Raw genomic sequence first — 16,301 nt, 5'->3', positions numbered from 1 at the left:
CTTGGAAAGCTGGCACGGAGCATTGGTGTCCTGGGGGACACAAGCCACATTTTAAATCACAAAGCATTATTTACATTATACTGCACATTGATTCTGCTATATCCGAGCTGCTGTGCAGATGTATGGGTAAATACATGCAAAAGTAATATATATATATATATATATATATATATACATATATATATATATATATATATATAAATATATATATATATATATATATATATATATATATACATATATATATATATATATATATATATAAATATATATATATATATATATATATATATATATATATATATATATATATATATATATATATATATATATATATATATATATATATATATATATATATATATATATATATATATATATATATAGTACAGACCAAACGTTTGGACACACCTTCTCATTCAAAGAGTTGTCTTTATTTTCATGACTATGAATATTGTAGCTTCACACTGATGGCATCAAAACTATGAATTAACACATGTGGAATTATATACTGAACAAAAAAGTGTGAAACAACTGAAAATATGTCTTATATTCTAGGTTCTTCAAAGTAGCCACTTTTTGCTTTGATTACTGCTCCGCACACTCTTGGCATTCTGTTGATGAGCTTCAAGAGGTAGTCACCTAAAAAGGTTTTCACTTCACAGGTGTGCCCTGTCAGGTTTAATGAGTTCTAGCACTAGACACATCTCTAGAACAACTGTTAAGGGGAGACTGTGTGAATCAGGCCTTCATGGTAAAATAGCTGCTAGGAAACCACTGCTGAGGGCAGGCAACAAGCAGAAGAGACTTGTTTGGGCTAAAGAACACAAGGAATGGACATTAGACCAGTGGAAATCTGTGCTTTGGTCTGATGAGTCCAAGTTTGAGATCTTTGGTTCCAACCACCGTGTCTTTGTGCGGCGCAGAAGAGGTGAACGGATGGACTCTACATGCCTGGTTCCCACCGTGAAGCATGGAGGAGGAGGTGTGATGATGTGGGGTTGCTTTGCTGGTGACACTGTTGGGGATTTATTCAAAATTGAAGGCATACTGAACCAGCATGGCTACCACAGCATCTTGCAGCGGCATGCTATTCCATCCGGTTTGCATTTAGTTGGACCATCATTTATTTTTCAACAGGACAATGACCCCAAACACACCTCCAGGCTGTGTAAGGGCTATTTTACCAAGAAGGAGAATGATGGGGTGCTGCGCCAGATGACCTGGCCTCCACAGTCACTGGACCTGAACCCAATCGAGATGGTTTGGGGTGAGCTGGACCGCAGAGTGAAGGCAAAATGGCCAACAAGTGCTAAGCATCTCTGGGAACTCCTTCAAGACTGTTGGAAAACCATTTCAGATGAAATGGAAAACCATTTCTTGAAGCTCATCAACAGAATGCCAAGAGTGTGTGGAGCAGTAATCAAAGCAAAAGGTGGCTACTTTGAAGAACCTAGAATATAAGACATATTTTCAGTTGTTTCACACTTTTTTGTTCAGTATATAATTCCACACGTGTTAATTCATAGTTTTGATGCCTTCAGTGTGAAACTACAATATTCATAGTCATGAAAATAAAGAAAACTCATACCAGTCATATCTGGTGTGACCACCATTTGCCTCACGCAGTGCAACACATCTCCTTCACATAGAGTTGATCAGGTGGTTGATTGTGGCCTGTGGAATGTTGGTCCACTCTTCTTCAATGGCTGTGCAAAGTTGCTGGATATTGGCAGGAACTGGAACACGCTGTCGTATACGCCGATCCAGAGCATCCCAAACATGCTCAGTGGGTGACATGTCCGGTGAGTATGCTGGCCATGCAAGAACTGGGATGTTTTCAGCTTCCAAGAATTGTGTACAGATCCTTGCAACATGGGGCCGTACATTATCATGCTGCAACATGAGGTGATGGTAGTGGATGAATGGCACAACAATGGGCCTCAGGATCTCGTCACGGTATCTCTGTGCATTCAAAATGCCATCAATAAATTGCCCGTGTGTTCGATGTCCATGACATACGCCTGCCCATACCATAACCCCACCACCACCATGGGCCACTCGATCCACAACGTTGACATCAGCAAACCGCTCACCCACACGACGCCACACACGCTGTCTGCCATCTGCCCTGAACAGTGAAAACCAGGATTCATCCGTGAAGAGAACACCTCTCCATTGTGTCAGACGCCATTGAATGTGAGCATTTGCCCACTCAAGTCGGTTACAATGATGAACTGCAGTCAGGTCGAGACCTCGATGAGGACGACGAGCATGCAGATGAGCTTCCCTGAGACGGTTTCTGACAGTTTGTGCAGAAATTCTTTGGTTATGCAAACCGATTGTTTCAGCAGCTGTCCGAGTGGCTGGTCTCAGACGATCTTGGAGGTGAACATGCTGGATGTGGAGGTCCTGGGCTGGTGTGGTTACACATGGTCTGCGATGGTGAGGCCGGTTGGATGTACTGCCAAATTCTCTGAAACGCCTTTGGAGACGGCTTATGGTGGAGAAATGAACATTCAATTCATGGGCAACAGCTCTGGTGGACATTCCTGCTATCAGCATGCCAATTGCACGCTCCCTCAAAACTTGTGACATCTGTAGCATTGAGCCGTGTGATAAAACAACATATTTAACAGTGGCCTTTTGTTATGGCCGGCCAAACGCACACCTGTGCAAAAATCATGCTGTCTAATCAGCATCCTGATATGCCACACCTGTGAGGTAGGATGGATTATCTATGCAAAGAAGAAGTGCTCACTATCACAGATTTAGAATGCCAAGAGTGTGCGGAGCAGTAATCAAAGCAAAAGGTGGCTACTTTGAAGAACCTAGAATATAAGACATATTTTCAGTTGTTTTACACTTTTTTGTTCAGTATATAATTCCACATGTGTTAATTCATAGTTTTGATGCCTTCAGTGTGAAGCTACAATATTCATAGTCATGAAAATAAAGACAACTCTTTGAATGAGAAGGTGTGTCCAAACGTTTGGTCTTTACAGTATATATATATATATATATATATATATATATATATGTATATATATATATATATATATATATATCAGAAAAGGGCCATCAGATTTATGAATAACGTTGGACAAAGATACCACACAAATGAACTGATCTCATTAAGTGTAAATCAACACTAATAATATTCAAAATCAAAAAATGTATACTTCCAAAAAAGATAAAGAAATTGTTTTCAGGATAGAGAAGCGTTGGTATCATTTAAGAGGGGAACTGAATCTAGATAGTGTCAGAACAACTTTAAAAAGAAGGTGCCTTTTATTCTCATGAATCAGAATCAGCTTAATTTATTAATATTTATTCTCCAAGTTTGTGCACACAATTAATTTGACTTCCACTTTTCTTTACTTTTAAAATATGTAAACTTTTGTTCTTTCCTTTATATGTTTCGTAACAACAAAACTAGATATTATAAAATAGTTGACTAAGTCTGTAATGGAGTAGGAGTATATATTTTTTCTTTTCTATTCCTTTTGGAACATGGAAGAATGAAATGTAATATATGAAAAGGTAATTTGTAAATATAAATGTGTTTAATCATGTTTAATATTGCATATACTATATTTTTCTGGTAGTTTAGTATGTTTAGTGAATTATGAACATATATAATCAAATCTCACATGTAATTTAATCATGTGTTTTTTCTGAAGACTTTACATTACCCATATTTCCACTGATTGTGGTTCAAAATCCCTGTTTGGTTGAGTTAAATAATGAAATGTGAGTTAAGATGGCTGAATTGACCAGAATAATTAATAGTGAATTCCTACTGGTAGATATTATCCATCAGAGTCACAAAACAATACCTTACAGTGAGAATAACATTTATTCATCAGCTTTCAGAGCAAGAACAAAACTTACCTAAAGTGTCTACAAAATAACATGATTAGTATTATATATCAATTCATTTTACTTCATTGCTCATCCGGGAGGAGGGAATGCTGCAAGTCACTGACTGGATGCAATCTGCTGGGTTTCCTTAGATAGAAAAACTTTGTATCCAATTTGAATAAAAAGCTAACTCCGACTGCACTGTTCAATTGTTAGGATTAATTGGAATGTATGTACCTGACTGTTGTGAAGTGCCTTGAGACAACTTGTGTTGTGAATTGGCGCTATATAAATAAAACTGAATTGAATTGAATTGAAATTGTTTGAGCATTGCAAAATAAAATGCCCCCAATACCACTTGGTAATAATAGTGTAGTTACCTATGACTCCCTGCTTGGCAGTTGACATATGATGGTCAAAGGTGCATCAAGTTTATACTGAATATGTCACATAAACAAAAAGCAACCTCTCAAGCACAGAGTTGAAATATTTATATGATATAACACATATACCAAAAATTTCATGCAAAAACAAAACAGACTAAAAAACACAAAATCTCAGATGCACCAAAGACATCAACTGAATATGATTTCTGAGTTTAAACAAATCCAATTTAAGGAATAAACAATTTCCAAGTATTTACAATTTATAGTGGAAAGAATACTATGCACCTTTCTAATTCCCAATGAAAGCAGATGAACAGCAAAAAATTATTTTGACTTATCCAGTTTGGTAAAGGCAAGCACCTTAACTGTCCATGAGGTGGCAGCAGTGTCAAATGCTTAAACATTGAATTCTTCTGCGTTGACTCTAATGTGTTTTTTGATCATTCAAATTTTCTCCACAAGTTATGTTCCTTTTGACAACTTAGTCTAGTCCAGAATCAGTTCCATGGGTCAGATCTGTGCTTGAGGTTGTAGTTTTGCAGTTTAATCTGATCGTTGATCTGATTTATCAGAATCTGAGACAAAAGCATGCCCACTAGCTGCAAAAGAGAAAAGAATGGTGAACATTTTGCTGCAGCAAGAAGTCTCAGCCCCAAACAAGATCAAGTTTTTATGCTGCATCAAATGTACCTGTGGTATTGCCAGGCCCAGTGCAATGCCCCCAAGTATGAACAGGTTCCTGTGGATCCAGTCAACCATCCTATCTATGCAGCCATTGGTGTGAATGTGGTTTCCAGCTTCATTGTACTCCATGTCTTGCATACCCTGACCACACATGGTGTTGGGTACCACCTGCACATGAAAAAACCCTTACATCAAAAAACAGAAAATACAACTGACACACACAAAAAAAATCATGAGTCTGCATTTTATCAGAAAGTGACCTGGTTTCTGGAGGGGATGCAACAGGAGAAGGGGACAGAGCAGCGCTCTCTGCTGGGGTTAGATTGGCTGCAATTGAAGTAGATGTTCTGGGACCAGTCAGTGTACGTCGCACCACCACAGCATCCAAACTGGAGATGGAGGCGAAAGAAAACTAGTTGAATTACAGCAATATGATGTTGATGCAAATGAAGCATACAGAAACACCAATCTGATTTTTCACATACAGGAAGTTTTTTTCCTTCAGATCACTTTGAAAAAAAAAATCTATGGATCTTTTAGATCTAAAATCTCTTATTACACTAAGATGTCAAAACAGTTTTTGTGACATTGTAATGTTCGTTCGTTCGTCGTCTTCCGCTTATCCAGGACCAGGTCGCGGGGGCAGCAGACTCAGCAGAGACGCCCAGACGTCCCTCTCTCCAGACACCTCCTCCAGTTCCTCCAGGGGGAGCCCAAGACGTTCCCAGGCCAGCCGAGAGACATAGTCCCTCCAGCGTGTCCTGGGCCGTCCCCTGGGCCTCCTCCCGGTGGGACGTGCCTGGAACACCTCCCGAGGAAGGCGTCCAGGAGGCATCCGGTATAGATGCCCGAGCCACCTCAACTGGCTCCTCTCGATGTGGAGGAGCAGCGGCTCTACTCCGAGCCCCTCCCGGATGGCCGAGCTCCTCACCCTATCTCTAAGGGAGTGCCCGGCCACCCTACGGAGGAAGCTCATTTCAGCCGCTTGTATCCGTGATCTCGTTCTTTCGGTCATGACCCAAAGTTCATGGCCATAGGTGAGGGTAGGAACGTAGACCGACCAGTAAATTGAGAGCTTTGCTTTTCGGCTCAGCTCTCTCTTCACCACAATGGACCGGCACAGCGCCCCCATTACTGTGGCAGCTGCACCGATCCGTCTGTCGATCTCCCGCTCCATTCTTCCCTCACTCGTGAACAAGACCCCGAGATACTTAAACTCCTCCACTTGAGGCAGGAACTCCCCTCCAACCTGAAGAGGACAAGCCACCCTTTTCCGGTCGAGTACCATGGCCTCGGACTTGGAGGAGCTGATCCTCCAAACAGACATTGTAATGTTTAAAAGAAAATTATTTTGCTAATCAATAATTTCAGAAAACTGCCCATGATTAGGTAACTTTAATTGATCATTCTATTAAATTCTGAAATTCAGAATCAGGACTGATCCTCCCATATGGATTCGGTTGCAATAAATGTTTTTGTTTGCATTGCATGCTTTGCTACATCCTTCTAATTCTGCTTGAAGTTCTATAAATGTTCCTTTACACCTTGGATGTGTTCAGCATCACTCAGTAAATTCCTGGAAGAGTATCCCTTTGTTCCAAACCAACGTCAGGAACCTTAAACATCTAAATGCCAGTGCCAGGACAGAGCAGTGGGAGACTGAACCACTGTTGGAGCAGAAAAGCCGATTTCCCGAGAAGAGAGAGAGAGGTGACGGAACCGGGTAAAAGAATGCTAGCTGGTTCTGAGAAAATGCACAGCCTATCTGATCTAAGTAAGGCACTCCTCCCAGTTCTACCCCTAGCGTTTATGGTTTTAGAAGCTGAAGGATAAAAGCTGGTTCTGAATCGTGGCTTCATTCTTCTTTATTTTCCTCCAAAACCTAATAATACATTTTATATCACAAAACCTCTTTCTGTAAACTCCTGAGAGATAAACAATCTTTTATCTAAAGTTTTTGCCAGCTAATATGTTCATCGTTCAGTTTCTTATTCATAAAACATTTTCTGTTAGCTGCAGTAGTAGTAGTAGTAGTGGTAGTAGAGAAGAATTGTTAATATATTTATTGGATTCTTTTTACTTCATTAAATCACTAATAAACAGACTATAGGACAAATAAAATAGATATAATCCCTGATTGCATCCCTTATTAGCTCTGATTGGTTCTTATATAAATCCCAAATCAAGACATAATTATTTTCTGACCATTATTAATAAATCTTAACCTGAGAAATATGCAGGAATCTCCTTGCTTTTTTGTTCTTTTATTTCTGGTGGAACATGACCACTGGGAGGGAAAGAATTCATCTTTTAGACTGAATTTTGAGACTGATTTATTTATGTACACAATAAGACACACTTATCAATATGCAATTTGCAAAAGAATTAAACAAACAAAAAAAATACCTCTGTCTGGCCGTAGTTGATAAGGTTTTCCAGATCAGCATCATCTCTGTAGTGAACAATTGCATTGTTGATCATTTCAGTTACTTTATGTCTTGCCTTGAAAGAGGAGGTAAAAAAAAACCAACAGACAACAAGCATGTTAAAACACCTTTATTTAAATTTCATATCAAAACCAGGCTCACTGAAAAAAGTTAAACAATGTTTACCAAATTATAAAGCTTTTCCAATCAAACATATTTTACAAGCTACTTCAGATCCTCTGAATCTAAATCTTCTTTAGAAATTATGATTTTTTAGATTGTCTTTAAACCAGTTTTACTGACAAATCTATGCTCAGATTTAATTACTGCTTATTACCTTATCTGAAAAGATGAAGCCCAGAATACCAGCAGCCAGCTGAATAATGAAAATCACTGTCAGGGAGATGCAGAACTGGGATGTGCAAAAAAAAAAAAAAAAAAAAAAAAATCAAAGTTAGGTTAGTATGATGATATAATTGTAAAACAAAGATGTTGCTATTTTGTTTTAATATTAATATTTTGTTAATATAACCATATACCAGTTTACCAGTGCCAGGTAAAGTATTCATACCCCTAAAACCTTTCCACATTTTTCTGCCTTTCACTAGTTACCATATATTAATGAAATGAGAACATTATGTATAGCCATCTCTATGTTTTCTACAAATAAAAATCTAAAGTCACGTATTTGTATTCAGTCCCTTGTAGTCTAACACCAACTAAATAGCGTCCATCTGTGTGTAAAAGTTATTCTCAGAATGAATACATCACCATGTGGGTTCTCTGATCAGATGAAACCAAAACTGAATGTTTGGCTACATGAGATAGTCATACTGTTGAAATACTTTTGATCAGTAGGGAGGGGAAAGATTAAGAATTAGCAGTGAGACCTGAGAATTGATATTCACAGATGTTCACCATCCAGTCTGACTGAGCTTGAGCTTTATTGCAAAGAAAAAAGGCAAAAACATCAGTTTCTAGATTGCCAAAGCTGGCAGAGACATGCTATAAGGTACTGACTGAATACTTATGCTTGCAACCTTTTTTAGATTTTTATTTATTATCCCTTTCTTTACTCTTGAAGTTTATGGATGCAATGTGTCAAAATGAAGCACTGTATCTTAGTGCATTAGTTGATTATTTCTTTGCATTTTTTTTTTGCCTTACTGTAATTCAAATACAAAAAGATAAGTAATTAATGAATAAGAAAAAGAAAGCAATATTTAAAATCCAATTACTGTCTGCAGGAGGCAGATGTTTTCTCGTAGAGAGCCCACACAGCCACAGAAGGTGATTATGAACATCAGGATTCCCACTACCATAAGCATCATGGCGGGATCCACTGATAGACATGCCAGCGCTGCCTCTGCAACAAAAAGGGAAACGGAGAATTTCCACATTTCATCTGCTTTCAGGTGAAGCCTTGTAGAGCAAACGCCCAGAGTTACATGACAATTTACCTGCATGCTTTACCACACGGGCGTAAATGCCGATTGCCACCATGACCAGAGAGATTACCTGAGGAGAACATGAAAAATGCCACAGAAAATAGAATAGTGTTCATGAGAGCAGCTGAAGAAAACAAATGTATGTGTTTCTACTTCAGGGGCGTGGTACCATCGGAATACTTCATTTTGATAATAAGAAAGATGTGAAAGGGGGAATGTATGAGTCATAGTTACTGCTGCAATGATAAAATATTCTAAGGAAATCCCACTCCAGTTTTATGACAAAGATATTTAGAATAAAGTCCTCTCTGCAGTCTGTTTCCATATCACTAAATCATCCCTTCAGTAATAAAGCGTTTATTCAGCTCTCCTCTCCCATTCTCCAGAGAATAAAAGAAAAGCTTTAGAAAAAAACCTTCCCACCCTGAATGAAATGGATCTGATTACCAGACCCACGTAGAGAGACTGCATGCAGTCTTGTAAGGTAGATGAAAACAGATTTCTCTGCCTCGTTTCCTAAAGGCACAGCAAACAAAGCAGGTGTGACACCTGAAGGACAAAGTGGGCTTTGGACAGGTATCTGCCGGAGTATGTAAAAATATTTTAATAATGACCAAAATCTTAGCATCAGAGTCATGATTGAACAATCTAGATAAGAAAACAGCCCAAACATGCAGTAGCAAACGTCTGCATGTAGTATACTGAATCTAACATAGCCAGAGGCAGCAGAAATGACAAAAAACACATTCCAAGCTTCAAGTTCAGACGTAGCCTTTTCTTACTTAAACAGCCACAAGCTGAGCTTAATGGGAGAGCTGCATACAGATTATTCAAGATACAAATGTAATTTCAGGGGGGAACATCTGAAAGAGCGAAAGGTTATGTAAGATCTAATTTCTTTAGAAACTTTAACTTAACATTCAACTTCTGGGACTTTTTTTCCCCACACATGCAGCAGCAAGACAAACAAAAAGTCTCAAACCTCAGCAAGTTTAATCTGTAACAACATATCAGCTCGGAAAATGGTGCAAGAGATCACCTGATGGTGAAACCCTACATGAACTTTGTGGACTCGCTGCTGGGACTTTTGCTCCTACTTCCATCTAAATTTGAATTGCAAAGCTGCAAACCTGGTGAACGTATAAGAGAGGTAACTAAATGTACAGATGAGGCTTTGCCATTTGGAAGAAATTTGATTTCTTTGAACTTTAAAAGTAAAATCTACCTCTGTGGTCCTCCCTTTGAGTATGCTGTGCATCTGCATTGTCCTAACATTTGAGTAACTTGAGCTTATTAGTAGCATCTGCGAAATACAGTCCTTTAAAGTCCAGATGATCAATCATTTTTAGAAGGTATAAAGGTCACTTCACGGTTGAGTCTGTGCAAGCTAATCCTTTTTGTGTTAAAAAGTAACTAAAACCAAACAAATAGTGAGCTGCTGCGGCTGCAGACAGCGAAGCAGAAAGTAAAAGTTGGTAAAGTAGACCTTACCAAGTCTAAAAATTGTTTCTTCGCGATAATCACCGCTTATGATTGGAAGATGGATGATTAACTTACACACAAAGAGCAAACAGTCGTTTTGATCACTCACCCAGAATATAAAATTAAAAAAGAACAGCAGGTACTTCACAACTGGACTGACAAAGGAGAAATCCTCGTCGGATCCAGGTGCGCCTCTGCGCCTTCCTTCCATGGCTGATCCTACAGCGTGAAAGCGCTTTATTCAAATTTGCGCACAGAAAAGGAAATGGGTGAAAAAACGCGTTGCTGGAAGTCAAACGTAGTGATCACAAGCATGATGATGATGATGGCTGGAAGCTGGTTTGCTCCAATAAACGACAGCTTGTCTGCAGCTACAGTGGACGCTGACTGGGCTTGCCAGCACTGGGTGTTACGTCTTTGTCTCACGCCTTTCCAAGTGATCACATGATACAAACAACCTGCAAATGGATTTCCGGAGCACTGTAGCTTTATATTTATATTTATACGTTTTCCTATATAAAATAAGTACAAAGAAATTATAAAAAGCCCGTGAAGCCTCTTAAAAGTGTACTTTTTAATTAACAAGTCTAACAGAGAGTTCAAGAATCCTCTATTTTCATGTTAAACAATTGTTCCTTCTTTCCTTCTTTGTAAAAGCGAAGCGCCGACTCTTCTTTTGAAAGAAAACGCAAAAGTAGAAATTTGTTCAGATTCGAGCTCATGTTTTGTCAGATCACATCAGGAAGCAAACCGGACATGCATTATACAGGTGAGTATTTATCAAACTGCAGTGAAAGGAAATGAAAATACAGATAAAACCGCAAAAGAATGCAAAAAATTGTACACTGCCTTGCAAAAGCATTCATATTTCTTGAACTATTTCCACAAAATATTTGGAGCATTTTTTTTTTTTCGTAATGCAAAGTGCAAAACTTACCCTGAGCACCCCAGACTGTATAACATGGTGGTAGCAGAATCATGCTGTGGGGACACTTTTCTTTCATTGGTGACAGAGGGGTGAAGGTAAATACAGAACATCCCTGAAAAATAAATTGTTGGAAGCCTGAAAACAACTGGGCCTGGAGTGGAGGTTCACCTTCCAGCTGGAAAACACGCCTAAAGTTACCACCAAGAGCTACTATGGAATGGCTTTGATCAAAGTATATTTGCGTGTTAGAATGGGCTTGTTATTGTCCAGACCTAAATCTAGAATTTCAGTGTCTAGATGTGCAAAGTTGGTACAAATGCAAGAAGACTTGCAGATGTAGCGAAAGGTGATTGTTCGGTACTGACACACAGAATCCTCGTTAAATAAATGGAAATCTGTAAAGAGGCAAAATGTTGAAAGGTTATGAAATGTACTTATAGCAAGTTTAAAGGTATTAGCATTAGTCTTAGTATTAGGACACTACGGAAAAAAATTGGGGGTCTTGATGAAGTGAAAGACATCGTTATTTTTAAGCTTTTTTGTGAGCTGGGCAGTAGAGGAGGGACACGGCGGCTGAAGTGTGGTGCGGAGGCGGTTTTCGGGAAAAAGTTGAACAAAAGCTGTTTTGTTGAATTAAACAACTGAACGTGAATCTGTCAAGTTAAAAGATAAGGACGATTATTAATGGATAAGAAGCATAAATTGAGAAATGTAAGAGAAGATGTAGATGAAGAAAGAGAAGTAAAGCCACGTCGGTGGTCTGGAATAATAAACTGGGCTGAATCTGAAGAAGAAATGGAGGGGGAGATAAAGGAGTTTAAAGTAATTGTCAGATTTAGTGATGAAAAAGGACTGCAGTCAATTAATCCAGTTATACTATCTACTATTTTGAAGAATCAAGTTGGGGAAATTGTGACTGTAAAAGTTCTAAGAGATGGAAATTTGATGATTATCTGTAACACAGAAGAACAAAGAGACAGAGCATGTAGGATGAAAGAAAGAGGAAGGTGTAAAGTGACAAGTGTGAGCCACATAAAAGAAGGAGGAAAATGGCAAAAAGAAGTGATTTGGGGAATACTGGCTGATGTCTCAGTTGAAGAAATAAAATTAAATATCAGAGGAGGGAGAATTAAGGAGGTAAAAAGAAAATGGAGAAAAAATGAATAGTTAAAGCATTCTGTTGGAATTTGATGAGGAAAAACTTCCAGAAAAGGTATAATTGGGATACATGTGCTATAATGTAAGAGAGGATGTAACAAGACCGTTGAGGTGCTTTAACTGCCAAAGATTTGGCCGCACAGCTCAGACATGTAAGGGAAAAAGAAGGTGTGCACGATGTGGAGAAGATCATGAGTATGAACAGTGCAATAAAAGCAGTCAACCTAAATGCTGTAGTTGTGGTGGGAACCCCAGTGTGTCATATGGGGGCTGTGAGGTAATGAAGAGGGAGGTGCAGGTTCAACAGACTAGAGTACGAAAAAATATCTCATACACAGAGGCAAAGTGGTAAAACAAAAGAAAGAAATTCAGATGGAAAATAGGATGGAGGTAAAGGTAAACCAAACAAATGAAAATAAAGTACATATGGAGTTAAAAAGATTAGTGACATTTATTGCAGGAGTCATAAATGCAACAATGGAAATAAAGTTGAAAACAGAGAGAATTCAGATAATAGTGAAAGTGGCAGCAAATCATCTTGGTATTCATGGACTAACCTGGGAGGAAGTGAGGGATGAGTTCAGTGCTCAGGCTGATCAGGAGGCAGCATGGATAGGATAGCTAATATATGGTCTTGCTTTTACATTGGAATGCAAGAAGTCTAATATCTACTGGTCAGGAATTAAAGCACTTTATTAATAAGTTAGTTAATGCCCCAGATGCGATATGTATACAAGAGACCTGGTTAAAACCCCTGGAATATGTGAGTATGGGATAGTGCAGGAAACAACAATTGGTAGTGATCATTTTCTAATTTTGTGTAGGATCCATACTAATGAAGAGATAGAAGTGGAGGAAAGGCAGGGAAGATGGGTATTTGACAAAGCTAAATGGGGTATTTTTAAATATTTATGTGAAAGACAAAGCGAGGAAATTAATTTAAATTTACATGTAGAGGATGTTGAGGGAAGAATTAGGGAAATTATACTAAATCACAATCCCTATGACTAAGTGTAAGCTAAAAAAGAGAGAGCGGTACCATGGTGGACACAAGAGTGTGGTGAAGCTGTAAAAGAAAGGAATTGAGCTTTTAGAATATTAAGGAAAACACATAATTTAGAAAATTTAATTAAGTATAAAAGAGCTCAGGCACAAGTCAGAAAAGTTATTAAAAAGCAAAGAAGGATAAATGGAGGAATTTTCGTGAAACAATAGGAAGAACAACACCTATAAATAATGTATGGAGAATGATTAAGAAAATGAGAGGTAACAGACAGGAGAGAACATATCCAATTTTAAAATATGAACAAGAGACGGCTATAACAAATGAGAAGAAAGTAGAGATAATGGCAAACACATTTGCAAATATTCATAGTTCAGATAATTTAACAGAACGAGGGAAAAATAGGAGGGTACAGACAAGGGAGGAGAACGCTGTAATCTTAGATAATCAAACAAACATAGGTAATATTATGGATACTCCATTTACCATACAAGAAATGAAGAGAACAATATCAAAACCAGGATTAACAGCACCAGGTAAAGATCAGATATGCTATATTTTGTTAAAGCACTTAGGAAACAAAATCAAAGATAAACTTTATAGATTGTTTAATAAAATATGGGAAGAAGGAAGGCTACCTAGTAAATGGAAGGAGGCAATTATTATTCCTATTATCAAACCAGAAAAGGACCCAACAAATCCTTCAAGTTATAGGCCCATTGCACTAACATCATGTTTAGGTAAGATTCTGGAGAGAATGATAACTGAAAGGATTACATATTATGTACAAAGTAGAGGATTACTGTCAGCATATCAAAGTGGGTTTAGAAAAGGAAGAGGTACAATGGACCCCATTGTATGTTTGGAATCAGATATTAGAATAGCCCAAGTTAATAGGGAAGTGGTGGTAGCTGTATTTTTTGATATTGAAAAAGCATATGATATGGTATGGAAGGATGGATGGATTACTCATAAAATGAGAATAACAGGAAGTTATTGTATAAAAAATGTTTTATTAGATAGAGTTATTCAGGTACAGATGGGCGTAGCAAGATCAGATAAATGTAGAGTAGAAAATGGAACTCCACAGGGCAGTATTATAAGTCCTTTATTATTTTCGATTATGGTTAATGATATGTTTTCCGGAGTTGATCAGAATATTATGCAATCATTATTCGCTGATGATGGGGCTTTATGGAGAAGGGGAAAACATTTAACATTAGTGTATGAAAAAATACAAAATGCTATTAAATCTGTTGAGAATTGGGCTTATACTTGGGGGGTAAAATTCTCAGTAGATAAAACTAAAACAGTTGTATTTAGTAGAAAGAAGGTTGAACAAATTGATTTAAAAATGTATGGAGAAAAAATAGAAAAAGTAAGTAACTTTAGATTTCTTGGAATATTATTTGACTCAAAACTTCTATGGGGTGACCATATAAGATATATTGAGGGAAAATGTAAGGAAATTGTGAATATATTGAGGTGCTTAACAGGATCAGATTGGGGTGCAGATAAAACTGTTCTAAAAACGATATATATTGCTCTGATAAGATCAATATTAGATTATGAATCTGTAGTATATAAACAGGCTGCAAAAACAATGATTCATAAATTAGAAATAATTCAGAATCAAGCGCTGAGATTATGCTGTGGGGCTATGAGAACTTCTCCAAATGTGGCTGTACAGGTAGAAATGGGAGAGCTCCCTTTGCATCTAAGATATAAACAAGTTATGATGAATTATTGGGCAGATTTGCAAGGACATAGGGTAGAAAGACATCTAGCAGTTAAAACTTTACAGCCGTGCTGGGAAAGTGGAAAGGCAAAAGTAGACTGTTTTGCTTGGGCAGCAAACAAATGTGGTAAGGAAATGGGATTACAAAGGAAGAGATATAGCACAGCTGTGCCCTATTCAGTTACACCTTATTGGCTGTTTCCTAGCATTAATGTTGATCTAGATATCCATAAAGAAATGGAGATTTATAAAGATAAGAGGAATTGGATAGATGTAGTACATCATAGAATTGAGAACACATACAGATAATTTCTTGTAATATATACAGATGGTTCTAAGGATTCAGATTCAGGTAAAACAGGATTTGCATATTTTGTCTTTACAGTTGAAATGATTGCAATTCTGATGGCGTTATAATGGGTAGAACAAAACAGAATAGAAAGAGTTCTTATTTGCTCAGATTCACTGTCCTTGATGTCGATTATGGGTTTCTCATCCAAAAGCCGTATAGATTTAGTATATGAAAGTTATGAAATTTTATTTAGACTTACACAATTTATTTAATAGTTAAGTTCACGTGGATTCCTGCTCATACAGAAATAGAAGGTAATGAAGTTGCAGATCATTTAGCCAAAAAGTCTTTAAGTCAAGAAAGAATTATGGAAATTGCATATAGTAAATCTGAAATAAAATCTGTTATTAAGAACAAAGTAAAATCAGAATGGCAGCGGCTTTGGGAGGAGGGAACCAAAGGGGGACATCTATTTCAAATACAAAAATCGGTAGGTATAATGGAAGTAATTGGAGAATATCGGAAAGAACAGGCAGTCATAATAAGATTACGATTAGGACACACACGATTAAATAAAACATTACATATGTTGGGTAAACATCCAACAGGCAGATGTGATTGTGCAATGGATTCGGAAACATTAGAGCATGTTGTAATTCAGTGTGAAAAATATAGGGTGAGTAGAGGAAAATTAAAACAAGAATTAAGGAAGTATGGTATGGAAGCATTAAAAATGAATACAGTACTAGCTAAACATGAAATGATAAATAGAGTATTTATAAGATTTTAAAGACAAACGGGATTATTTGCAAGAATATAAAATAGGTCAGTTAGATACTCTGTCCCACACTCCAGCACAGTAGATGGCGATAATGCATCTAAACGTTTGATG

At 37.6% G+C, this 16,301-nt stretch overlaps 1 protein-coding gene across 1 annotated transcript; it reads right to left on the bottom strand.

Annotated features, from left to right (window-relative positions):
* Positions 1-4,340: 4,340 nt before the first annotated feature.
* tspan33a (tetraspanin 33a) lies at positions 4,341-10,703 on the bottom strand. The gene is made up of 8 exons (XM_047389357.1): positions 10,400-10,703; positions 8,821-8,878; positions 8,599-8,726; positions 7,698-7,772; positions 7,341-7,436; positions 5,195-5,323; positions 4,941-5,102; positions 4,341-4,849 (listed from the first exon to the last, which is right to left on the bottom strand). Exons 1-8 carry the CDS (start codon positions 10,499-10,501, stop codon positions 4,748-4,750), a joined length of 852 nt encoding a protein of 283 aa, XP_047245313.1. The 5' UTR covers positions 10,502-10,703; the 3' UTR covers positions 4,341-4,747.
* Positions 10,704-16,301: the final 5,598 nt, after the last annotated feature.

The sequence above is a fragment of the Girardinichthys multiradiatus genome, chromosome 17, assembly GCF_021462225.1.
Source record: "Girardinichthys multiradiatus isolate DD_20200921_A chromosome 17, DD_fGirMul_XY1, whole genome shotgun sequence".
In the NCBI taxonomy this organism is placed as follows: domain Eukaryota; kingdom Metazoa; phylum Chordata; class Actinopteri; order Cyprinodontiformes; family Goodeidae; genus Girardinichthys; species Girardinichthys multiradiatus.
Note: the sequence above shows the minus strand (reverse complement) of the source record. Positions and strands in the feature narration are given on the sequence as shown.